This window comes from Sebastes umbrosus, chromosome 23 (assembly GCF_015220745.1).
Source record: "Sebastes umbrosus isolate fSebUmb1 chromosome 23, fSebUmb1.pri, whole genome shotgun sequence".
In the NCBI taxonomy this organism is placed as follows: Eukaryota; Metazoa; Chordata; class Actinopteri; order Perciformes; family Sebastidae; genus Sebastes; species Sebastes umbrosus.
The window spans coordinates 2,739,507-2,766,064 of record NC_051291.1 but is presented as its reverse complement, the minus strand read 5'-3'; the positions used below and the strand labels follow the sequence as shown (position 1 = coordinate 2,766,064).

The following is a 26,558-nucleotide window of genomic DNA, read 5'->3' as shown; positions in this document are numbered from 1 at the left end:
CTGGTGATCAATAACCTTCCCAGGATCCTTTGTATCTGATTAGGGCTGAATGACATTAGGTGCACTGCAGTACAAGAGTGCTCGGAGGGTTATTGATCCATAAACTGAATATTAAAAGGCTTTTTAGCTTTCACACCTGTTGAGAGATAACTGTGATATAAAGATGATTTCCTTTGTTTGTCCAGTAGCCTTTTTCTGGTTCTATGCAAATGTTCCATAGATCAACATTAACATGGTGCTCAGAAATAAATAAGGGGTGAAATGCCACAAAAATGAAATGCGAATTAATAAATAAATAAATAGATAAATAAATAAATAAATAAATAAATAACAAATAAATAAATAAATAAAAATTAATAATAATAAATACACACATTTAAAAATAAATTTAATTAATTAATTTGATTATTATCCTAGCAAAATATTATATACATAACATGATATGGCTTAAAAGAATACCCTCCTTTTTATTTTTAAAGACACTGATTTTAAAACATATTGACTATGATTGAAAACTTAAAACTCAAAAATTCTAAATTGACCAAAACTATTAAATTGTTTAGACTTTTCAAATTTATTTCAATTGTTTAGCAGACCCTGAATGTTTTTTTTATTTGTTTGTTTTTTATTTTATTTATTCATCTTTTCCTTTCCTTATAGTTTATTTGCTGTATAATTTATTTTTATATTATTTTTATACTGTAAAATATGTTCGCAGAATTGTAATGAAAAATCTGAACATGAACATTGTATTAAACTTTTGAAATAAAGCATTAAAAAAAAAAAAATGTTTAGCAGACCCCAAATGTTTTTTTGTTTGTTTGTTTTTATTCATCTTTTCCTTTCCTTACAGTTTATGTGTTGTATAATCTATTTTTATATTATTTTTATACTGTAAAATATGTTCGCAGAATTCTAATGAAAAATCTGAACATGCGATTATATTATATTAAACTTTTGAAATAAAGCATTAAAAAAAAAAAAAGATTGTTTAGCAGACCCCGAATGTTTTTTTTATTTGTTTGTTTTTTTATTTTATTTATTCATCTTTTCCTTTCCTTACAGTTTATTTGCTGTATAATTTATAATTTATTTTCATATTATTTTTTATACTGTAATGTATTTTTGCAGAACTGTAATGAAGCATCTGAACATGAACATTGTATTAAACTTTTTAAATAAAATATTATTATAAAAAAAAGAAAAAAAAAAAGAAGAAAAAAAAAAAAAGGACGTTGTGTCGTCACTTCCTGTTCGGCTTCACTCTGATCTTCATCTCATCCCTCTCTGGAAACTTCTGGGTCGTCATGGAGACTAAACGTCCTTATTTTACACAGTTAACGGTTTGGACAGTTATCAACCATTTCTATCCTTTAAAATGAAACACTGAGCTGTTTACACCGAGAGAGAGGAACCAGAACCAGAAGAGGCCTGCTGGAAGAAGACCTGCAGCTTCAGGTGAGTCACACCTGCTTCTGTCTGTGTTTGTGATGGTTTACTGTTCTTTCATGTTGTATTTATGCAGTTCTAAGGCTGCATGAGAAGATACAGGACTCATAGCATATTAGCTAGCAAACAAATGTATATTTATAATATATATATGTATATATATATATCATTCATTCTCACTGTGCAATATCATTTTCCACTTGTGCATTTTTGTTAATAGTCTGTTTATTGTCAATAAGTGTGTGGTAAGGTATAAGCTTCATTCATTAGAGCAGGGATCAGCAACCTTTATTATCAAAAGAGCCATTTTAAACAAAAATTAAATAAAAAATCTGTCTGGAGCCGCAAAACATTTGATCATTGTGATGAAGGTAACACAGTTTATAGTCTAAGTATATAGGATATAAGTCTAATGCAGTGAGGGCCAAAGAGACAATGTACGACGGAGTATTAGGGCCACATTGAGGGAAAAAACATCTGAGATTTACAGAATAAAGTCATAACTTTACGAGAAAAAAGTTGTAATATTACGAGAATAAAGTCATAACTTTACGAGAAAAAAGCCGTTATATAACGAGAATAAAGTCATAACTTTACGAGAAAAAAAGTCGTAATATTACGAGAATAAAGTCATAATATTACGAGAAAAAAGTCGTAATATTACGAGAATAAAGTCATAACTTTACGAGAAAAAAGCCATTATATAACGAGAATAAAGTCATAACTTTACGAGAAAAAAAGTCGTAATATTACGAGAATAAAGTCATAATATTACGAGAAAAAAGGCATAATATTACGAGAATAAAGTCATAATATTACGAGAAAAAAGTCGTAATATTACGAGAATAAAGTCATAATATTACGAGAAAAAAGGCATAATATTACGAGAATAAAGTCATAACTTTACGAGAAAAAAAGTCGTAATATTACGAGAATAAAGTCATAACTTTACGAGAAAAAAGCCGTTATATAACGAGAATAAAGTCATAACTTTACGAGAAAAAAAGTTGTAATATTACGAGAATAAAGTCATAATATTACGAGAAAAAAGGCATAATATTACGAGAATAAAGTCATAATATTACGAGAAAAAAGGCATAATATTACGAGAATAAAGTCATAATATTACGAGAAAAAAGTCGTAATATTACGAGAATAAAGCCATAACTTAACGAGAAAAAAAGTTGTAATATTACGAGAATATAAGTCGTAATATTACGAGAATAAAGTCATAATATTACGAGAATAAAGTCATAACTTAACAAGAAAAAAAGTCGTAATATTACGAGAATAAAGTCATAACTTAACAAGAAATAAAGTCATAATATTACGAGAAAAAAGGCATAGTATTACGAGAATAAAGTCATAATATTACGAGAAAAAAGGCATAGTATTACGAGAATAAAGTCATAATATTACGAGAAAAAAGGCATAATATTACGAGAATAAAGTCATAATATTACGAGAAAAAAGTCGTAATATTACGAGAATAAAGGCATATCATAGACCTACAACAATGATAAATGAAAATGTAAACAAAAAAAGAGTTATTCATTTCCATTTTTATAAATCCACAGGGAGCCACTGGAGAAGAGCTGAAGGTTGCTGACCCCTGGTCTAATGTGTTAGCATGATGCATGAAACATAATATGTGTTGTGCTTATGTATAAGCCTCATTCATTAGACATGCACAGCATCAAACAGTAGCATGCTCCATAAAACATACATTGTGTTATCATGCTAAATATTGTTTTATACTGCTGATTTCAGCCGAGCAATCTGCTGGTGAAAGATGCTCTCCAGCTCTGCTGTTACATTGCTGTCCATGTGCTTTGATTGGTTGCCATGCCAACCTCTGCAGAAACCAGTTAGTTAAGTCAGCGGTGTGATTTTATTCTTATATTTGTTCACTCTGTTTGTAGAAAACTTTTCCGACAGACAGCACACAAGCGTCGTTAACTGCCGTATAAAAGCCATAATCATCCTCAGGATGTTCATTACTTAGATTACAGGGCCTCAGCTGCCACTCTTATCAAGCTGTAATCACCGATCACTCAGAGATGTGGCGGCAGCAGCCCCTCAGATCGCTTCGGTATTTAGAATGGCTTGCGAGGAGATAACAGGTACACAAAGAAAGGCCCATTATTCCAGGACATCTGGCGTCAGCTCGACTCCACGGGCCCCGTCAGAGAGAGAGAGAGAGAAACAGCTCATCAGCACAGAGAGCGGAGAGCAGATTGTTCACACACTCGCTGTTTTGTTTTCTCCCAACTGTGTAGGCGGGAGATAGATAGGTGTAGGATTGCGTTATGGTGCTTTATTCAAGCTGTGCATCAGAATCAAAGCCAACTTGTTTGTGCCTTTTGTGTGAAGATCTGATGAAGTAGTTTTATATTGTTTTCATTATTCTGCAGTCGAGGATTATGGAGAACGTAAAAATGAATCCTTCAGATCTTCATTCTCACCATTCAGCATCATTAAGCCATAATACTTTATGTTATTAGCCATTAGCAGGCTGTGCAGTGAGGTATGGGGGATATAAAAAAAACAGGAATGCTTAGCCATCTGCTCAGTAGTACATAAACTGTTTTATACTTTCTATGTAAATGATCCGAATGGCAAGAAAAAGCTGAAAACGATGAGCGAGGCAAGCTGGCTTTTTTAAGAATGTATCTCAGCTTGTCGTTTTGCCCGTTTCACTCCGTGTGTAGAATGTGTGTGGGTGCAGATTGGAGCTTCAGTTATGCAAACATCGTCTCAGGCAAAGCTGCCCCGGCGTACAAGGGCATCATTCACCCTCTCCGTGATTCATACAGACTTGTTTTGGGTTTAGTTCTGTTTTTGTTGTATTAGACATGATATCATTGGTTGAGTCACAGTCTTTCTGCTCAGGTAAACTGAGCCCTGTGAAAACGGGGAGAGGTAGGAGGCCGGTGTTAATGACACCAGGTGCTTTTGCTAATTGATGCTCCCTAAGTCACAAAGATCTCTCAGACTGATCTACTGAATGACCCCTTGTACTCTCGCTCTCAGGCCCTGTTCAGACCTGGCATGAACACGCGTCCTGAGTGATCCGAACACAAGTGGACAGCTTTAAGTACGTCTGTTCACACCTGGCGTTAGAATGCGTCTCCACATGCGTGTCCAGTGACCACTTGTGATCCGATCTCACTTCCCCGCTCTATATGCACATAAACACGTATAGTAAACACACGGCTGACACAGCAGACGTTGTGACGTAATATTACATGAATGTCAGTAGTGATTTCCTACATATTCGTGAATTCAGGTACATTTTATTAACATCAAAATAAAAGGTTATTGGACCTCCGCACTTTGTCCTTCCACTTTAACAATAACCATACTAGCCCCTATACTTGTGATGTATTCATTATTGTAATTAACAAGCCTGTTGACCTTCCGATATCACAATGTAACATGATTCATCATCATATGAATCAAATTATATTTGACATTCATTGTTTTTATATTTTCACCAAAAGTACATCTATTCCATTCGACCTTGCCAGTTGGTTGAAACGCCCTCCAAAACAGTAGTGTGATCCGAAAATTAAACAATGAGCAGCAGCCGTGGGCGGTGTTTGGATAACACAAACTGCTGTGTGTTTGTGTGCGATAGTGTGTGTAGAGTCTGGAGTGTTTGTGGACAGTCTGTAGATTTGGCTCTCCTACATCTCTCTGGCCTTTGACCCTCCCTGTGAGCGCTGGCTTCAGTCCTAGTCTAGACCCCCTCCCTCTCTTTCTACACACACTCACACACACACTGCTGCACCTGTTGCCAGACCAGCCGGCGGAGGCAGCGCTGGTCAGCTGGCTCAGCTCAGCCTCTCTCAGCGATTAGAGCAGGAAGTTGTTGATAAGAGCAGAGAAGTCACCTTGGGTCTCTGCAGCCTCTGAAAGCTCCATAAAGCTCACACACAGAGCAGTGCAGGCAGTAAAACCGTGCTTTATGAGAATACACTTTATCACTGTCCCCTCTTTATGAATTATATGAACATAACTGGTGTGATCAGCACAGTGTCTTGACTCCTATGGTTAAGTCAACTGGAAGTTCATTCATTCCTATAGGAACCTCCGTGATATCCGATGTGTTTGCAAAACTCCCTCCGTTTCTTTTTCTGTGATTTGCATTGTATTTTTTCTAAGTGAAAAGTTCGATGGCATATTTAGTTCGATACTATCACGATACGTGGGTGCCATATTCAATATGTATTACGATTTTTAAGTTCTACATGAATTGCGATTTGATGTTATTGCAATTTTTGTTAACTTTTTTAACACTAGACCATGGGAAAAAGTTGAATCATACATTTCTAGGGACTTTTACTTTGGAAAATATCTAAATTGATGCAGTAAAAATGTCTGATTTTCAGCATGTATGTAGTCAGAGATGTCCTGAAGTCAAATATATCAGTCATTGTCAGGAATTATTTTTTAAATTTTTTCCAGCAACCCTTGACTCGGATCAGGACTCGAATCGGGAACGCTGAATGAGTGTCGTTTGCGACAATCGATCGTTTTATCTCGTGTAGTGTGTCATAGTACATGACAACCAACGCCGCGTCTGGGACGCCTCATAACGTCCTGACAGAGAGTCTAGTATTTTTTTTTTTGCGTTCCACGACGTGTTCCGACACGGTCGTGGATTTGACCGGCTGAGCACAGAAGCACACAGCTGTAAACAGAAGGCTACTTACATGCAGAATGATGTCATCGGACCTTCAACTGCTGTCGGACCTCGCAGTAGGATTTTTAATCTAAGTTGTGTCGGAGTAAAAAAACACCACCGCTGTCTGTCTTTGCACATGGAGCATCCCGTTTCGCTTCTCCCTGTGAATTATATTTCTATTGTTTTCCTCTGGAGGCTCGTGGGCCCCTTTACATGGTCGGGCCCGGGGGCTTGAGCCCCGGTAAGCCCGTATATTAAGACGGCGGTGCCATGAGAGTGTGTGTTGTCGGAACAGGGGACCGACGTGTAGTCTGTCACGTGTCGCGGCCAAATCACGACAAGAATTTCTGACTCTCAAACGTCTTATCTGACGTAGTGACCATCGTAACCGCCAAAAATATTGTGTAGTCTGATCCTGGCATAAGTAAACACAGCAAGTATGAGAGACACCTTAGACACTGTGTTTTGCCTTGGCTTTTGCTTTTTTTCTGAAACTTTCGTTGTCAGCAGTTAGGAAAACATGATGTCAGCAAACCAGGGAACATATGTATTTATGACCCACATATCTTCTCATTCAACCGGGAGAGCAATTTTGCTGTCTTTTTGTTGTACACACACACACACACACACACACACACACACACACACACACACACACACACAGACACACAGACAGTAAATATCCTCTCCCCTATCCGTATGAATATGCGGGCGGCGTAAGCTGCAGACTCCTGAATACAAATACACAAAGACAGATGCTCTCAGTCTGTACAAAAGCAAGCAGGCACGTAGACAGTGAAACACACACACACACACACAGCCGCCCCCTCACCTACACACACAGGTGATATGGTGTCTGGCAGTGATAACAGCAGTCGGGCAGCTGACCGGACACAACCTCCTCACCGCTCCCTCAAGGTCACACAGCGGCGGGGACAGCTGTGTCTCAGCCAATCGCTGACCTCCCTCCGTTTGTTTGGAAAGCTCAGTTCCTCTTTTGCATGAGATAACACCATTGTTACACTGGGATAGTCTTCTCCCAGGAGCCAAACAGCAGTTAGAAAACAATGCAAATGGGGACGGCCCAAACACTTGCAGGCAAATTGATCTGGAAAATGGAGTTAGCCAGGACCGGTTTGGCGACTAACCATACAGCTTTTTTGTTCATTTTTTCCTTTCAACAGCTGTAGCTTTTCTTTCCCTGGAAAGGGCCAGCTGAGAAAGAACTAAATCCATGTTAAGAGGGATTCATGATTTCTCTGATTTCTCTAAATTAAGTGATTTTTCACATTTCATCATTTGCTCTGACCCCATTTTTTTAATCATCAGGCTGAACAGCAACTCAAGGAGATGTTCCTTCAGCCAGGTGACTCGGGTTCAGATCCCTTGTGTCAGTAAACACCCCTGCTGAGTGAATGGACACATCTCTGATTCAATCAGTGCTCGAGATGCACTCAAATGCAATACACAGAAAGAGTCTTATTCCAGCGCAAGGCCATTGTCATGGTTTCCTGAAATTACTCTCGGATCTGTCGCCGCATGGACCGAGAGTAATGGTCGTGTCTGAGGAGGGGACGCAGCGAGCGCTGAGATACTGTTTACTTCAGTGTGAGAAATCGCCTAATTGGAGACAGGAACTGTGCCTGAGATGTGATCGTTCAGCCACAGCTGGACTCAAAGACTCCAGAACACCATTGAAATGGTCTCTTGTAGGATCTGTCTGTGGGTGCCTGGATGTGGGATTATTAGGATATCAAGACACAGTAAATACATTTTACACTTCAGAGCAGTTAGTTAGGTTAGTGTTATTTTTTTGTTGATTGATTCTTTTTAATTGTTGACATGACACTTATATAGGAACTCTGTGTGAGATCAAAGATCGGCTTGATGTTTCCTGCATCATTTTATTCGGTGCTGAATGTGAGAGAATCCATTGTTTTGTAGCAGTCGCTCCAGGATCTTATGGAGGACGGAACCTACCAAAATAAAAAATAAATAAATAAATAAATAGATAAATAAATGACTCAATAAATAAATAAATATGTCATTAAATATAGCAAAAATTATATTAGAAATAAATGTAGCCATTAATTAATTGATGAAATGTGACAAAAATTGATATGTCAGTTTAATTATTTATCTTTGTATTATATAAAATATAAATGCAAAAATAAATGAATAATTAAAAAATAAATGCAAAATAAATGAATAAATACAAAATTAATGCAAAAATAAATAAATAAATTCAAAAATTATAAAATGAATATGATATAATATAATATATGAAAAATAAAAATAAATGTAGCCATTAATTAATTGATTAAATGTGACAAAAATTGAAACGTCTGTTTTAACTTGTTTCTTTATTTATTAACTCTTCCGTTAAATCTTTCCTTTTATTTTTATTTTTTCATTTTTAAATTTATTTATTTATTTTTGCATTTATATTTTGTATAATACAAAGATAAATAAATAAATAAATAAAGAAGCAAATTAAAACAGAAATATCAATTTATGTCACATTTTAGCAATTCATTTATGGCTACATTTATTTTTAAGATTATTTTGCTACATTTATTGACATATTTATTTATATATTGAGTCATATATTTATTTTTTCATTTATTTTTGATTTTGGCAGGTTCTGTCCTTCTGTTTTAACTTGCTTCTTTATTTATTTACTCTTCCGTTAAATTTTCCCTTTTATTTATTTTATTCGTTTTCAAAATTAATTTATTCATTTTTAAATTTATTTTTTATTTATTCATTTATTTTTGCATTTTGTTTTTTAATTATTCATTCAAAATGACTGAATAAGCATTTAAAAAAACAAACAAACATCGCTTCAATTTGTGAACATTTGTGTGCTAAATTGTAGTAATATTTAAAAGTTGCTAGACCGGAGCTTTATGTTTCTTTTGTCCTTCAAGTATTGACAGTTGAGAGATTTGCAGCTTCTGTTAGACAGGAATGCTTTCTGTTGTGTTTTCACTTCAGAGAGCAGTGTGAGTCCTCAACGGTTGTAGCAGCAGGTCCGGACTGACCTTTGGGTGCAGCTTTAAGGTCACAACAAAGTGGACGTTAATGGGAAGCACATCAACAGGGGTGTTTGTTCAAGGAAGTCTTCCATTTGTGACCATATTAATATCCACAAGTAACAGAAATCAGTGTGTCTAAATGCAAGTGAGATTAATCAGACAGCTATCTCTGGCCTTTACCTCCTTCTGAGGAAACGCTGATGTCATTGATGTGACTACTGAGAACACATCATGACTAAGATGTGTGTGCGTGTGTGCACGATGAAACAGCGTCAGACATGGAGAGATCATGTGATGATGTGTCCTTTAGGCCGTGCCGGCTCGCTGACAACACAGTAGCCGACCTGACATTTGCCAAATCAGTATGAATACACAACCTTTTGTCCTTGAAAGGCAACAACAGACCCTGACATTTTCCACTCAATCCTCTCCAATTACAGTTAATCTTTATTGCCTTTTCCCGGCAGGAGGCTCCTCCGTCGGCTCTGCGTGTCCTCGGGATAGACGCTAACATTGTTCCATCTCCTGGAATGTGAACGAGCCACGTCACGCGGTGAGTCAGCACCCGGGCCGCTGTAACAGTAGTAAGGGCTGCGGTTTTTAACTCCATACAGGTAGGCCTGTGATATGGGTGTGTTTGTGTATTGAAAGTGAGCCGTGTGTCTGATAAACAATGTGGTGAAAGAAACAGCCCCAGGACAGATGTTCCTGTTGTTCTCCACCTCAGCCTTTGTTTTTCTTTGAAAGAAATATGACGGCAATTATCAGTCACATTTTCATATGAATAAATATCTGTTGAAGCTTCACAATGGTGACTAACCCCCGGTACAGTAGACTGATGATAAGGGGCTTTCTGAGCAGTTTCCACAACACAAGCGCTCGCCATCCAATCGCTGAAAACTGAAATTCATGCAGAAAATCTCAAAATGTCAAAAGGTTTTGATCCCAAATCACAGCATGGCTTTTTTCCTCAAGGTCTTGGTGTCTTAATGTGGTATTTTGGAGGGATTATTGATCATTTTTATCAATTCTTAAGTGGTTTAAAATGGTTAAATTCAGCATCAAATCTGTGTAACAAATGGTATCAACCCCAAAACTTGCTGCAACAACTTATGAGACATAATAGACACTTAAATTTCTCGTACACTTAACAAGAAATACATTTTAAATAATTAATTAATGATAATTTATGACTAGCATGACAGTCATAAACAGACAGTGCTGAGCAACATCCCAAATTAATCTCCAGGTTCCCAGCTTTCAGATGATGTACACCACTTCTATGTGACATCTACTGTTGACCTGCTATCTCCCCCAAAAGACCCCCTGTACCCCCCTAAAAACGACAAAAACAGGTCTATTTTGGGTCTGCGAGGGTTAAGACATGTGGGACATGCCGATATTATTCAGGATTTAGGAGCATTCTTTGGACATGCATACAGCACTTTTGGAATATGCGTCTCAACTGTTTTTTTTTTTACTGTAGTCTGCGACACACGGTCTGTTCACGGCCAGATCTTACAAACCAACTCGCCGACGTTATCAGAGATGCATGCCCAAAAAGAAAAGCTCACATTTCTGTCCAGGAAGGAGACACGCACTTACTTTTAAACATTATGAAAGACTTGGATATCAACAGGTTTTTGGATATGCGCAAATATCACAACGCCGACCTTTCGAGAAGGTGGTTGAAGGAATGAAAGAGGGAGGCTGTGGGACATTATCCCTTACATACTTCCTACATCACAGAGCCTCAAGTATCGCCAATGCTCAAAGTTGCAGATACATTTTGCGGTGCCACTTTCTGGCCTTTTGCTTTACTCTCAGGGGTCTGGGAGGCCTTTACCAGATACTAGCTAATCATGTTTTTATGAGTAAACAATGACATAACGACGATCATAAATCAGTCTACCTCCGTATGGAAAATATCCTTTTTACCCAAACTTACAATTAGATTTGGAAAACAACACAGGAGAAATTGGCGTATTGTGTAACCTTCTCTGCTGCGCTCAAGGAGAAAGCTAATATTTAGAGGTGAGATTAGTTTGTGTTGACTGTAAACAGTCTATGACGAAGAAGAAAAGGTAGGTAGTTAACAGGAATACACCACACACCCACACTGTGATTGACAGGTGAACTTCAGGAAGTGTCGAGAGCACTTAACACCACCACAACTTTTGTTCTCCTAGGTGGGGATCAGTAACATCTCATTAGAGCACAAATGTAATTTGTGAGTCATGCGGTTATAAAAGTTGGCTCAGGGAAGAATGCACCGCCTCCTTTGTGATCCTTTGAGAACAATGGAAGTCTTTCATTAGCCAAGACACACAGAAGGTCAGGGGAGTAGATTCAGCTCTTTTATTGTTTGCCCTTACATCTGATATCTGGGATTGTAGTGTTGATAGTGGTGTTTTTTTCAGCTGGTTAGTGTGTTTAACATTCAGAAGACGGCAGCCTTCAAACACAAAGGCTTTCTAATGTTACCGTTAGATGACAAATGAGTTTGTTGGTCTGTAGTTCATCTTTACATATTATCTGTCTCTTTATCTCTTTTTTCGTGAATGTTAGCGCTTGTATCGTGCCCCAAAATAATTGCCTGTCTGACCTGTCAGTGCTTTTCCTTCTGATCAGGACGTTGTTAAAGGGAAATTCCAGTTAATTATAATGTGGGCTTAGTTTCCGCCAATATTCCCATCAGTAATACTATCGCTGTATTCACCAAGTTCTTTGCTGAGATCTGAAAACACTGGCGACACGAGCAGTCAGTGGTTCAGGAAACTCAAGGATAGCTGAACTTACTTGGAAGGCAACAGTTAAATTGCTACTATTGTTATTGTATATGTGTGTATATAGTAAATTAAAGGCAGGGTTGTCGATGTTCTCCAGTCTACACTATCTGTTATATTGGTTGAAATGGTCTTTACACCCCGACAGCAATCCATTACTGATGAACTCTGAAAAAAGGACTGGAAAAGAGCCGTCATCTGTAGCTGCTGTAATCCTGTAAAAACGTCTACCAATCACTGCCTCGAGGTCCGCTTGGAAAGAACCAATCAGATGCCTCCCTGCCTCCCTGCTCGTACTCTGCACTTGGCGTGCACCAGCCTGAACTCAAAGCGCGTCACCGCCGCACGTTTCCTGGAGAATGGAAGAGAAAACTAAGCCCTGCAGTAGCACGGCCGCGGTTACTTGTCATGAGGTAGCGTTGTTGAGTTGAGGTCCTCTCTCCGCTCTGTCTGTGAAGTAGTTACGATGCGGCGGTGCTCGTGCATGTGTGGGTTTAGACGGAGCTCCTGAGGCGACGCTACTTTCCAACATCGTCGACCCTACCTTTAACTAACTAATTTCTTTAATGTATTAAACCAAACTTGCAATTTTTAATCAACCTAAAAATACGCAGAAAAACTGTCATGGCGATTTTCAAAGGGGTCCCTTGACCTCTGACCTCCTGATATGTGAATGTAAATGGGTTCTCTGGGTACCCACGAGTCTCCCCTTTACAGACATGCACACTTTATGATAATCACATGCAGTTTGGGGCAAGTCATAGTCAAGTCAGCACACTGACACACTGACAGCTGTTGTTGCCTGTTGGGCTGCAGTTTGCCATGTTATGATTTGAGCATATTATTTTATGCTAAATGCAGTACCTGTGAGGGTTTCTGGACAATATCTGTCATTGTTTTGTGTTGTTAATTGATTTACAAATAATAAATATATACATACATTTGCATAAAGCAGCATATTTGCCCACTCCAATGTTGATAAGAGTATTAAATACTTGACTAATCGGCCTTTAAGGTTCATTAAATTAAATATTTTAATCGATTGATAATATAATACAAAAAAGAGCAATTCTTCATCCGCTTTCTCTTTCCTTATTTTGCATATTGCGTCAACACTATTTCCGTCATCTGCATCCTACCCTTTCTTGCTTCCCCTCTGTACTCTTTCTTGTCACTCTACTTTCATCCTCTACTTTCATCATCTTTTGTCACAACGGCACATTTTACATCATTAACATCTCCTGTCCGTTACATGTTTATCCTCTCTCTCTCTCTCTCCACCATCTTTAACATCTCCCCTCTGTTTTATTTCCTTCCTTTTCCCATTTCTCTTTTGCGTCCTTTGACCTTGTACCTGCCTTTTACTCTCTGCCCCTCCTCCCTCCGTTTTATGCAAAACAATGCCTGTCTTCATTTGTCATTCATTCCACTCCTTATACCTTTCATCAACCTTTTTTCTTCTCCCACATTTGCATCCTCTCTTCTCGTCTCACCTGTGATTTCCCTCATTCCTCCTCTCTCCTTCTCTTTTATTGTTTCTCTTCATATTCCTCTTCTCCCCTTATCCCTCCATCAACTGTGTCATTTTCCTCCTCTTACCCTCTTTCTCTCCTCTCCATTTTCTCATTTCCTCTTCTCTCCTTTCATTTCCTCTCCTGTCTTCTCCTTTTCCTCCCCTCTCCTCATCTACTGTCAGTTCTCCTCTCATTTTCATTTCACCCCCTTCTCCCCCTTTACTTTCTCCCCCCTCCTGCATCCTGCCGTGCAGCGTTGCGGCGGCGAAGGACAATGATCTCATTCACGGCCGCCTTGGGAAAATGTTTGTGACACCCCGGGAGCGCTGACGGGCACTCGTGCACTGCCACCAGGCGGCCGGGGGACCCTCGCAGACGGGAGGGAGGTGGGAGGTTGGCGGATGATATGTGGGAAGTGAGTGAATAGTGGAAGAGAGGGATGGGGTAAAAAGGGACAGAGAGGCTTCTTTCAATGTCACCCCTGTAATCCAACACACTTCATCACTTCCTCGTTCTGTCAGCCCCGTCCCCTCCGCCCCTCCAGTATTTCCTCTCCTCTCCTCCTCCTCTCTCTCCCCCCTTACCTCTCAGTATTCTGTCTCCCAGACAGGTTCATGCATTTGTCTCCCAGGAATGATACTGTCACATTTATGAATGTTCTGCAGACTGCAGAGCGGGATAGAAGAATGGAGAAGAGAACTGAATTTAAATGTTGTGATTGTCACTGTGAGGGCTGCCGCCGCCGCCGCCGCCGCCACCGCCGTAGATTGAGTTATAGCTGCAGCCCAGTAAACCCTCAATAGCTTGATTTTGCCTGTTCTCCACTAAGCTAATTGGTTAGTTATAGCGATACATTGTGAAGAAGGAAGAGACAGGCTGAACTGGAGTGTGTCATTAAGTCTTTAATTGCACCGAACGGTTGGACGGAGAGCTAAAGCTGTCCAGTGTGACGAAAAGGAAGGATGACAGTTAAAATGAATGCCACCTGTGCAGAACATTGGCAGTGACTATAGAATAGGGATGGATACGGTGGCCAACTTAAAGCTGCACTAATCTTTATTTTTGTATTAACAATGTGTGTAATGACTAAAGGTGTTGAAGCCACAGAGAATCATCATCGGACTCTATCTCCCCTTAGCTCTTTGAAGCATTTTAGTGTCTCTCAGCTCATTGTTGTTGTTGTTTGGTTGAGTCTCACCACTCGCACTCATCATCTCAATCATGTTTCTAGCTTTTTTAAAGCCGTTTCACACCAAGCACGAAATTCTGTCCAAAAAATTTGCACGGAAATTTATAAAAAAATGATTTTTTTTGGAACATTCATGCGGGGAAAAAACTATTTGGACGGATCTAAATTTTCAGATCGGATATATGTATATGTATGTTTGACCAATGAAATCCTTTGATCGTCATTCTGCATAATAATTAGCCATGTGCTACTGTTTGTGCACGGAGAGTGTGTATTTTCTGGGCCTTGGAACAATAGCCGTTTCTTTTCGGGTAATTGTCGGACTAATACACCTTTTTTTCTGTCCTATGGGACATTTTTCGGACTATTTGTGTTTCAGAATAACAATGGGCCGTCTCGTTCTCAACAATCACTGCCGTAATTTCCGCTGGGCGATCAACTGTTCTAGCGGTGCAGCATCAGAAAACACACTTCATCCAAACTCATCCAACAATCACCAATAGCTGATATATTCATCCAATTGCCCAACCAAATTGTTGAGCTCTCTTGGCCACAATAGATGAACTTAAAAATCCCAAATTATTCCTTTAATGCTAAAAACAAAATGTGGAAATGTAAACAAAACACCAGGGACAACTGATAAGTGGCTTTATGTGGACAATTGACATGATGTCTAGATTTTTCTAGCGGGGCTACAGTAGCATTTGATGACAGAAAATTGTTTCAGCAAAAAGAAAAATGCTTCTTTTTTGAGCTACATGGGCAGAAAATCTGAATAGTTTAAACAATTATGTCCTTTCCTTTGGCTTTTAATGGAAAATGTCATTAGATCAATGAAAAAATGTGAAGAAGAAATCATACCACGCAATGCAAAACTGATCTTACACTTACAACACAGCCGTGCAACATTAGTTCTGTCAGTTGCTAGAATTTTTTTTGCGTCATCTTTGATGCAATGAACTGCGGGATTGCACGATATTAATCTTTCATCGTGGATTGTGCTGCATGATCAAGGATAAGAAACGTAGACGCTCCTTTCCCCAGCATTTTGAGAATACAAACATCACCTCTCACTGCTGACACTCGGGGACAATACTCTGTTAGAAACATTCCCAATCAACAACAGTTTTGTATTCATGCAGGAAAAAATCCACAGTAAAATACCCATTTATCTCCCCTCAACCAGGCTGAGGCAGTCATTTGTAGTCGTCCCTCCAAAATCCTTCAACAAAAACACATTTCATGCTGCTATAAATGCAAAACACAGAAAGAACTGCGGTTCACAGTTACCTCTTTGAATAAAGTCTCTGGCCTCTTGCTGATTTTTTTTCATATCCTGTAACCTTTTGAAACAGTAATGACTCTAAATGGTAATGGCATTTTCTCACAAAATATGAAATATTTGGGAGCCTGAGACACACTGTGATGTAGTCTGCAGCGCCGTCAGCACGCTCAGATACTCTATGTATAATTTATCATCTCCTCTGAAGTCTTTTCTGCAAAAAATATCGGACTACTCACAAAATGTTACACTGATGTTTTGGCCCAATGTTTGCTGTGCATCAGTTAGTTGTCTTATATTGATTATTGTCATCTAGTGATGTCATGACACCAAAAATGTAATAGCCGATATTAACACCAGTGAGATTCCACGATTCTTGATACCCAATTTGTTACTACGGTAAAAAACAAGGAAACACTTTATATTAATCATCATTTATAAATGGTAAATTAATAGTTAATTAAACTCATACTCATACTCGCAAAACGGCTCCGATACCACTTTACGGCAGCGGGACATTAACCTCTCGTCACCATCTTTCCGGTCCTATCGCACGCGCTCCACCTCCTGACGTTGCGGGCGCGACGGGCCTGTGGTGCGCCGGTCACTTTCATTGTGCCACAGGGTTTTGCTTGCACCCTCTGACTCGTGCGTGCGTTAGACTTCTTGGTCCGTGTTTCAAGACGGGTGGGTTGCCAACATCGCCGTAGACCCTTGGAGCCTTTTACGTGGGTCGAGCCCCGCCCTGGGGGCACGACGCGGTTGGGGCGCACTAAGGATAGTCCGCCCCAGTCGACAGTCGCACCGGGAGCAGGGGGCCCCGTCCCTCCCCGACGGGGAGAGAGGGCGCAGCGAGCACTTTGTCCACGGCATCGCGAAGCGGCAAGGTCCGGGCAGGGAGCGCTGTAACTTTCGCCCCGAGCCTTTCTAAGCCGACCTAGAGACGGTCGCGGCGCACCGCCTCGTATGTGGAACTCCCCAGCCTGCCGTGTGTCGCTCACACCCTCCAGCTGGCTGTTAACGAGGGTCTTTTGGCACAGAGAAGTACTCATATCGGTACTCGATAACGGCGAGTACCCAAATGTAAGTACTTGTACTCGGTCTGAAAAAATGTGGCATCCCTAATGCACTGTAATCGTATCTATCCCACAAAATATATTTTTGTGTAATCCACGTAATTATGAACCATTAAGTATAAAGAGCGACAAACTCGTGTAGGAAGGAGGTCGGGGTGGATGGGCGGGTCAAAAAAACACCAGACTTTCGCAAAGGAGACCGCTGCTCATGTCCCACGTGAAACCAGAAGTCAACATTGATTTAATTGTCTTATTTGTACTTCCATTTTTTTAACCCAAACCATGATCTTTTGTTAAACCTAACCAAGTTGTTTCCTGTGAAAACTGAAAATTTATTTTGAAAACACTGCATGCATGTATTGAGTGGAAATTGACGCCTGTTGCTGAACATTCGTAGGATAATGCACGGAAAATTAGGAATAACTTTTTTGTAAGATATCATACGAAGCGTTGTATGAGGATGTGTTTGCCTGGTACAGCATGGCATATTTTCTGCCAGCTTCAGTTCCTGCCTCAACTGTTTATTTCTGTGATCATGAAGGAGAGCAGTGTAAAATGAAGAAACTCATTATAAAGAAAAATGGGACAACTGACAGTTACATCACAACTTCACACGTTGGTTAAGTAGAGCTCCACAGAGGAGAGATGTTTGTGTACGCTCTGGGCGCCACTACAATACAGTATATAACACGGTACAGTCAGAGTTTGGTAAATGAGCTCTCAGGCTACTGCTGCACTCCTTACTGCGAACGTGTGATCAAGATTAAACCAGCCCACTGTGAAACAGGGGCAAGCCATTCATTATTGATGATCGGATCCTTCTGAAGAATGCCCTAAATAGAGTGGTAGCATAAATAACAAATGTGTAGCTTGTGAGCCGCTGATGAGACTTTCCTGTCATTACCGCCTTTTATGAATGAGAGCAACATCTAACAACTAGCTACGGTCTGGAGCCTTTCTGTAAATCTCATAACCTTGTGTTTAACTGGTGCCTTTTGCTAACGCTAAACAAACAACATAATGTATTGAAACTAGAATATTAGAACATTTAATTTGTGCATATTTGAAAGTCTTTTGCTGAACTATCACTCCGTTCTTGTGAAAAATGTTTATTTGAAAAAGAAAAGAACTCCGCCCAGTGAGATCACTGACAGGTTGATATATACTTAAACCTCGATTTAGATAGATAGATAGATAGATAGATAGATAGATAGATAGATAGATAGTAACTTTATTGATCCCGAGGGAAATTCAAGTTTCCAGCATCACAGTTCCATAGTGCAAACATATTAGTAAAAACGGCACAAGTAAGTAATAAAGAGTATAAAAAAATATACCAGATATTAAAAAAATAACAAGAGATGAAGAAACTGTTAGAAATGAATATAGTGCAGGGTAACAACTGAGATACGGGACTATTACAAATGTGAATATAGTGCACAAAGTGATATAGTGCTGGATAATAAAATATAGGAGATATAGATATTAAGAAATGTCAAATATGGAATATAATGCGGAATAAGAGAACTGATGTAAAGAGTTTTTTTTTTTTTAAATAGACTAAAGTGCAGAATAAAGCTGTACATTGTTGTAGATCACAGTAAAACCAGTCTATAAAGGTGCAGAGTAGAGCTGTTTGTAGTGTGCAGAATTAAAAAGTTTATTAAAGTGCACTGTGTGCATTAACTGTCCTGCAGACTGTCCTCCTCCCCAGAGAGGTGTTGTACAGTTTGATGGCTCGGGGGACAAAGGATTTCCTGAGTCTGTCTGTGGAGAACTTGGAGAGCAGCAGCCTGCCGCTGAACGAGCTCCTCTGTTTGGTGATGACGGCGTGCAGAGGATGGCGTGCTGAGGATGGCCAGCAGTCTGTTGAGTGTTCTTTCCTCTGCCACCGTCACCAGAGAGTCGAGCTCCATGCCGACCACGGAGCCGGCCCGCTTGATCAGCTTGTCCAGTCTCGAGGAGTCCCTCTTAGTTGTGAGATCGGATCTTTCAGAAAACATTCAGAGGTGATCTGGGCCACATATGACCTCATTCTCTTGTCGGTTCTCTAAACTATAGAGTACGGTCTTGTCCTGCTCGATATAAAAAGCGTCTTGAGATAACTTCTGTTATGATTTGACGCTATATAAAAATAAATTGAATTGAAATTCTTTTAGCAGTGTGTATGCGAATTTGTCCTGGCCACATTAAGGACCGCCTACTCAACTGATGTCCAGCTGATCCGCGGGATCACCGCGCCCCTCAGGTGAATAAACAGGCAGACACGGGCGCTTGTCAGCATGTAAACGGCCTCTGTGTCGGTACGACTGTATTTTATTAAAATATATCTTGTTTATAGGCTACATATCTACAGACTATCAGACTAGGCACGCAAAGTGCATTATTATCATACTGTGGGTGTTTTTGTTCCACTGCTTTGCGCGGAGCTGACACACGACCGTCCGCCCGCCTGTTGTCTCTCCTCCCCGACTCTCTGGAGCTCTGTACCTCGCTGTTGTCTGGCAAAAGCAGCGGTGCCGGCGGTACAATAACCTTTTATTTTGATGTTAATAAAAAGTACCAGAATTCACGAATATGTAGGCTATTACTACTGACATTCATGTAATATTACGTCACAACGTCTGCTGTATTAGCCGTGTGTTTACTACGTGTTTATTTGCATATAGAGCGGAGAAGTGAGATCGGATCAGAAGTGGTCTCTCAAGACGCATTCTAATGCCAGGTGTGGACAGACGTACTTAGAGCTGTCCACTTGTGATCCGATCACTGAGAACGCATGTTAATGCCAGGTCTGAACAGGCCCAAAGAGGCCAAGTCATCATTTTGACTATTATATTTTATTCTAATTAATATTTTTCTCTTCATTGTGTTTTCTAATGCATTTCATCACCATAAAACCTTGAATTGTGGCTGTGTTTGAAAGGTGCTGCGGCACTAAATAAACCTTTTTGCCTTAAGTTCTTAAGCCACTTTAGACTCGTAAAAAAAGTGAAGTTCATGAAAGTGAAGTTCAGGTGTTTTTTATTTGTTCATTTTCTTTGGATGACCAACACAGACAAAAAAAAACTATATTTGGACCAACATATAAAATCAGTTGAGCCAACTTACTGTATATTGTCAGGCTACAGGGAGCAAATGAGAACTCATCAGTGCTTGATGTATACATCAAACAAAGCATTTCATATAACACATGAGAGGAGTGCAGTATAGAATTAACTTTTTTTTTATTTCCAGAAAAGTGAATTCACTTCACTTTCCATGAGTAAAATAAAGTGTCAACCCTCAAACAACCCTTTTCACAAGTGCTGTTTAGGGGTCAAGACGGAGTAATCCTCACAAGTACACAAGAACAAACTCCTGTGTATGTGTGTGGATTAGTAATCATATCTTTGTAAGGACCAGATTTACACCAGAAAAGTGGATTCACATCCCTTTCCCATAATAAAATAAAGTGTCAACCCTCAAACAACCCTTTTCACAAGTGCTGTTTAAGGGTCAAGACGGAGTAATCCTCACAAGTACACAAGAACAAACTCCTGTGTATGTGTGTGGATTAGTAATCATATCTCTGTGAGGACCAGTTATACACCAGAAAAGTGGATTCACATCCCTTTCCCATAATAAAATAATGTGTCAACCCTCAAACAACCCTTTTCACAAGTGCTGTTTAAGGGTCAAGACTGATTGATCCTCACAAAGATACAAGAACAAAGGCGTGTATGTGCATTTTCTTTCTCCTGAGGGTGGCATCAGAAGATCTTCCGGTACCACTTGGTCCTCTTTTTTTTGGCGATCTGGTTTTCAAGATCCGCCAGCTGGGACCTCAGGGAGCTCTCGGTGGTCGTCCATTCCTGTTCTTTCTCCTGCAGAGTCTGCTGGACGCTTTCGGTGGCCTAGGGATGATAATAATTAACAGTTTAATTGTTAACCGTTTAAGGAGAAAAGCTGGTCAACCGTAACAGCCCAACGCCCGACTTTAAAAGCTGGCGCACCGTCGAGGCATCGGTTAAGAACATTTTTCAAAATTAGCATCCCTACCTTGGCCTGAAGGAGGGATGACTCCTGGCACTCGATGCGATGGCTCTCTATCTGCTGCTCAGCCTTCTCCAGAGCAGCCGCGAGGGTGTCGTTGCTCTGTTTTTGCTCGTGTAGCTGAGCAGCAAAGGAGGAGCTGGTTTTCACAGTCTCCTCCAGCAGGGAGGTTTTTTCCTGCTGCCAGAGGAGACGGTCACTCGCTAGCTGATCTTCCAACTTTGTCTTCAGATCAGCCATGAAGGTCTTGTGCTCCTCGTCTTGCATCTTCAGCTGGGCAAGATGGGAGTGCTGGGATGTTTCCAGCTCTGCCAAGTGGGAAGACTTGTCCTCGTGTAGCTGAGCAGCAAAGGAGGAGCTGGTTTTCTCAGTCTCCTCCAGCAGAGAGGTTTTTTCCTGCTGCCAGAGGAGACGCTCACTAGCCAGCTGATCTTCAAAGTTTTTCTTCAGATCAGCCATGGTGGTCTTGTGCACCTCGTCCTGCTTATTCAGCTGGACAAGATGGGAGCGCTGGGATTTTTCCAGCTCTGCCAAGTGGGAAGACTTGTCCTCCCGCCACATGTCATGTACAGACTTCAGCTCCTCCTCAGAATACTTTAGAGCAGCCATGATCTGACTCTTATCGGCTCTGAGTTCTTCCATTGCAGGCAGACAGTCTGACATGAATTTGTCTGTGTCCTCCCGGATGGTGACAATCCTCGTCTGAAAGAATTGTTTCTCAGTCTTCAGCAGATCTTCTGACTTTTTCAGATCTGCTGTGAGCTTCTCTATCTCTGCTCTCTGCTCGTTCAGCTGGGCTTGATGGGGCTTCGCCTCATCCTTCGTCTTTTGGAGGTCCTCCTTTGTCTTTTGTAGGTCCTCCTTTGTCTTTTGGAGGTCCGCCTTTGTCTTGTTCAGGTGTCCTTGTCGGTCTTCCCTCTCAGTCTGGAGCAAGCCCTCCATCTCCCACTCCATGTTTGTTCTAGCCACAGCGAGCATCTTCCTTTCAGCGAGGATCACAGACTCCTTTTCCTTCAATTCCTTTCGAAGTGCCTCAATCTCCCCCTTCAACTTCACCAACAGGAAGTTTTGGCTCTTGATGATGCCGTCTTTCTCGCTCAGGTCTTTTGGAGCATTGTTCATCATCAAGCCGACCTTCTTCAGCTGGAAGTCCTGGCTCTTAATGATTATGTCCTTCTTGCTCAGGTCTTGTTGAGCATTGTTCAGCATCAAGCCGATCTTCTTCAACTGGAAGTCCTGGTTCTTGATGATGCCAGCCTTCCTGCTCAGGTCTTTTTGAGCATTGTTCAGCGTCCAGCTGAGCTTATCCAACTCGGATTTCAGGGACTTATCCCTGGCCGGAGAGGGGTCACGTTTAGCCTGAGCCTTAGCGAGCTGGGCTTTCAGGCCAGAGATCTCCCTCTGCAACAGGTTCTTCTCTTGGCCCCAGTTGTTGTCCTGCTGTTCAGGAATACAATCAAAGAAATTGCTCAGTTCGTCCTGTTGGACCTCCAGGAAGATTCTCCCCTCGGATGTACTCTGGGTGATCTTCGCCTCGCTGTCGTTCAGTTGAACCCTGCATGTTTGTTCCAGGGTAGTGAGAAAGAAATCCCTCACTTCAAACTCCTTGCACTCGAAGTCAATGTATGCTGTCATTGTCTCAGTGTTTTGTTCTCGTCTTGATAACAACTCTGCCACAAACAGTCAAGTAACGATCTGATCCAATCTTCTCGTGTTGGGCTATATGTAGACTTTCAACATTCTAAATGATGATGCGTCAAGGGCGATGACGGACCGTGTTCCATTCTACTCCTTTGTTCCTTTAATCCTTTAATTCTATCGTTGCTATGGATACCAGTTTGATTACGTTTGAAAGTATGAACATAATGATTTCTGATTATTCATAAAATATAGCAAAGAAAGTACACTTTACACCAGGGAGATTTCTTAAGTATTTAATACTCTTATCAACACGGGAGTGGACAGATGATGCTGCACAACACAAAGTAACAGCAGAAATATAATATAAAAGTTATAATCTCATAAATTTTAGGTCTCATTCTTGTAGCACTGTATAGCAAGCTCTGCAACTATAGTGTTCTGGTTCAATCTCAACGCGCTCATCAACTTTATTTTCCAGCAGCAGCAGGCAGCGACGTATATGAAACCTGCCTTGGCGAAGGTCTGCGCTCTCCGAGTGCACTTCTAGTTTCATATGATGCCAGTATCAGTAAAAGTAACGGCCCCACCTTTAAATAAAAGGCTACAGTCAGCAGCCCGTTAGCTTAGCGTAGCACAAAGACTACAAAACAGCTAGCCTGTAATTAATAGTAATGAAATTTGCTTACTAGCACCTGTAAAGCTCAGTAATTAAAGGGACTGTTTGTAACTTTTTAAGCGTATAAATGTACCGGGTCGGGACACATATGCGCGCTCGCGTGTGGCTGAAGTCACTGCTCCTCTGCCTGCTTGCCTTCACTCAGACAGCGCGCGTTCTCGCTGTCTCGCTCCACCTCTAGACGTGAACGCGCGCTCACTCCACACTGCAGGAGAGTTAGTTTAGCTCTGAGAATATCTAGTGAATGTTTAGTGGACGTTTGTGCAGAAATAACTGCTGCAGCTCCTCCAGACCAACAGAGGTTTCCCGTGTCTTGTGAAGTGACGGTGATCTGCAGAGAGAAACGTTATCGTCTGACCGGGTGCCGGTGTCTTCCTGCTCACTCCGGCTGCGGTCGGGAGACGGTAACATTACTTGCTGCGGAGCCTCGCTGCTTCAGATCCCCGGCACCGACGCTGAGGCAGGAAAACGCCAACACAGTATCAGCATTGATTCATGGAGAGACCTTGGTCTGGTCAGCTAACATTACTGCCAAGCAGCTGAAATATAGAGTGATATTGTGGTTTTAGCTGACGTGTGTCTCCTCACTCTTTTGAGCGATGCTCATTCATGTCTATGTAGAGCGAGCAAGCGCGACCCCGACGCTGACTTTCGTTGACTTAACGGCCACAGGTGTCGCTGTTAACAAGCATTTCTGAAAGTTACAAATAGTCCCTTTAACACAAAGTCTGGCACATGACCACCCTAACATGGCGAGACATATAAAGAGATAATTAGTGAGTAGGTAATGCTTTAACTTGGCATAGAGCGAAATTAATTTTCGGCACCATTGGGTTTACCAATTCAAGGAATTATGGAAATTGCTAACCTGTGACACAATTACAAAGCAGTTCACGCTGATACCTTCACTCCAACAGTTTATTTCCCCGGTTAGATACCCAAAATTATGTTCATAATAACCATACAAAACTGCCATAGCTGTGACAATGCTTACATTTGCTGCTCCAGAGGTGTCATAGCATGAAAACACAGCTGAAGCTAATATAATTCATTATGGATCAGATTGGTTTACACAAGTTAATGAGCAAGCATTGGCGAGTGTTACCGTCAGGATCGGGTAATTGGTACCCTGACTCAAACTTACCCATTATTCATTTTATTAGCAGCTGCAGCTGCGTCCACCCTGCTGTGACATGTAAAGGGTCTGTCGGAGATGTAGAGAAACAGACGTGCAGTGTAGTGGAGTGTCGCCATTTTCAAGGGAGAGGAATGTAATTATCAAAGATTGTCACTGCTTTTAAAAAAAATGAGGGCTGTCAGTCGCTTAAAATATTAAACCATGATTAATCACATGATTGTCCGCAGTTAATCGTGATTAATCGCAAATTAATTGCACATTTTTTATCTGTTCCGAATGTACTTTCAAGGGAGATTTGTCAAGTATTTAATACTCTTATCAACATGGGAGTGGACCAATATGCTTGCTTTATGCAAATGTATGTATATATCAGTGGCGGCTGGTGAATTTGGGGAGAACAGGAGGAAAACCAACCCACGACGTCATGTTATTTTATTAAGTTATTTCTCATATTTTGCACTTGCTCCTCCATTTTATGTATGGACTCAGTGCTGCTTGATATATGTGCTCTCATGTTCCTAATTCATTATGTAAATCTTTTAATCTGGAAAGAACTTTGTGCTTAAGTTTGACAAGTGTTATATAAATTATTATTATTATAGTTGCCTATACTTATCTCTACTTTCTTATGTAAAATGAAAAAACTAAGCAGTAAAACAATGGCTTATAAGATTTTTTTAAAACAATCAGTGCAGCCTCACGGTTAGAAAGAATGTGTCAATAGAAGCCTGTCTGTAAACTGCCCGTATAGCAGTCCGTTGACTGCACCAAGATCCAGAGCATAACGTCGGGCCGCCGCGTTTCCGTACTCCGCTGTTGGTCCAGCCCTGGACAGCTGACGGCGAGGCCTGGGCAGTGAGCCCCGAGCGGAGCTCTCTCCATCCACTCCCCCGGCGGTGTGCGACTCCTGACGCTATCGCTGCCGCGCGCCCCAGGCAGCCCCGACCCTCGTTCAGCTGTCCGGACTGACCCACTGCGGGACTACGATGGCGTGCAGCCAGCGGTCTGACTTGCTGCTCTGGATCCCGGTGCAACGGACTGCTTGCTCCTCAGCGCTGCTAGTGGTCAAAGGTCTTCAGAGTTGTTAGCTACGGCTCTGCTTGGCAGCCATAGTGATGGAAGGTGACGTTAGAGCTGACTGATTGATTTTCAACAAGTCCAGTGTCTATAGCCGCTATTTTGCCATCTTTTCACCAGTTCTGATTTTGTTAGGGATGCACCAATACCACCTTTTTTCAGACCGAGTACAAATACTTACATTTGTACATGAGCACATGAGTATCGGACCCGATACCCGATATTGGTATCGGTGCATCCCTAGATTTTTTTTCCTTTTGTGTGCCTTACTTATTCTTAGTTTCTGATGGGCTGTAAGCTATTGAGATGAAGTTTGAGAAGCTGAACATGTCAATCCTCAAGAATCTTACAAACCCACTTTATATCCTGGCAACATCATCTCCAGTAATTTGCCTTTTCTTCACAGTAAAGTGACAAAAACAAGCGTGACTCTTCAGTTCCTGGATCTTTCGTTGAGAAGGGCCGGTAGTCATGGTTGTTTTTGTTTTGTTATTGTTGGAAGTAGCGTGACTAATGAATCTACTTCTCCCTGTTCTTACTTCACACATCAAAGTGCTAAAACCAGCAGAAACATCAGAATCTGACACCATCCCATAAACCTGACCTCAGCAGCGTAACAACATTTGCTTCGTTCTGTCGGATAACACAAACCATCCTTTTTCTTTTGCTGTTTTTCAGCAGCTGTCTCGCAGCGTGGCGTGGCCGACTACCGCTACCCCTCACTGGCCTTTTCCCAGACGATCCACTCGCTTGTACTTTTCCACGGCTGGCGGTTTCTATGGCAACAAAAGGGGAGGAAGACGAGGCTGGGTCTTGACAGAGCACTGTCAGGCAGACAGGCAGGCAGCAAAGGGGCGGCCGGGATCCTCGTGAGGTAGGAGAATACCCACCGGGGAAGAGAGAGAGAAAGGAAACGGGGAGTGAGGTTTCAACAGAAACAGCATTAAATGACTCAGGCTTATTCTTA

At 41.0% G+C, this 26,558-nt stretch overlaps 1 protein-coding gene and 1 long non-coding RNA gene across 4 annotated transcripts; one reads left to right on the top strand and one right to left on the bottom strand.

Annotated features, from left to right (window-relative positions):
- Positions 1-1,054: 1,054 nt before the first annotated feature.
- Positions 1,055-26,558, top strand: LOC119483083. Of its 3 annotated transcripts, none has more exons than XR_005205610.1 (3): positions 1,055-1,458; positions 9,645-9,730; positions 26,270-26,558. It is a non-coding gene; the product is annotated as an uncharacterized LOC119483083 (long non-coding RNA). The 3 variants fall into 3 exon arrangements; XR_005205611.1 differs by having other exon boundaries at positions 1,069-1,458; positions 26,273-26,558; XR_005205612.1 differs by lacking the exon at positions 9,645-9,730 and having other exon boundaries at positions 1,113-1,458; positions 26,273-26,558.
- LOC119483081 (myosin heavy chain, striated muscle-like) lies at positions 20,032-22,771 on the bottom strand. The gene is made up of 2 exons (XM_037761113.1): positions 21,066-22,771; positions 20,032-20,920 (listed from the first exon to the last, which is right to left on the bottom strand). Exons 1-2 carry the CDS (start codon positions 22,692-22,694, stop codon positions 20,777-20,779), a joined length of 1,773 nt encoding a protein of 590 aa, XP_037617041.1. The 5' UTR covers positions 22,695-22,771; the 3' UTR covers positions 20,032-20,776.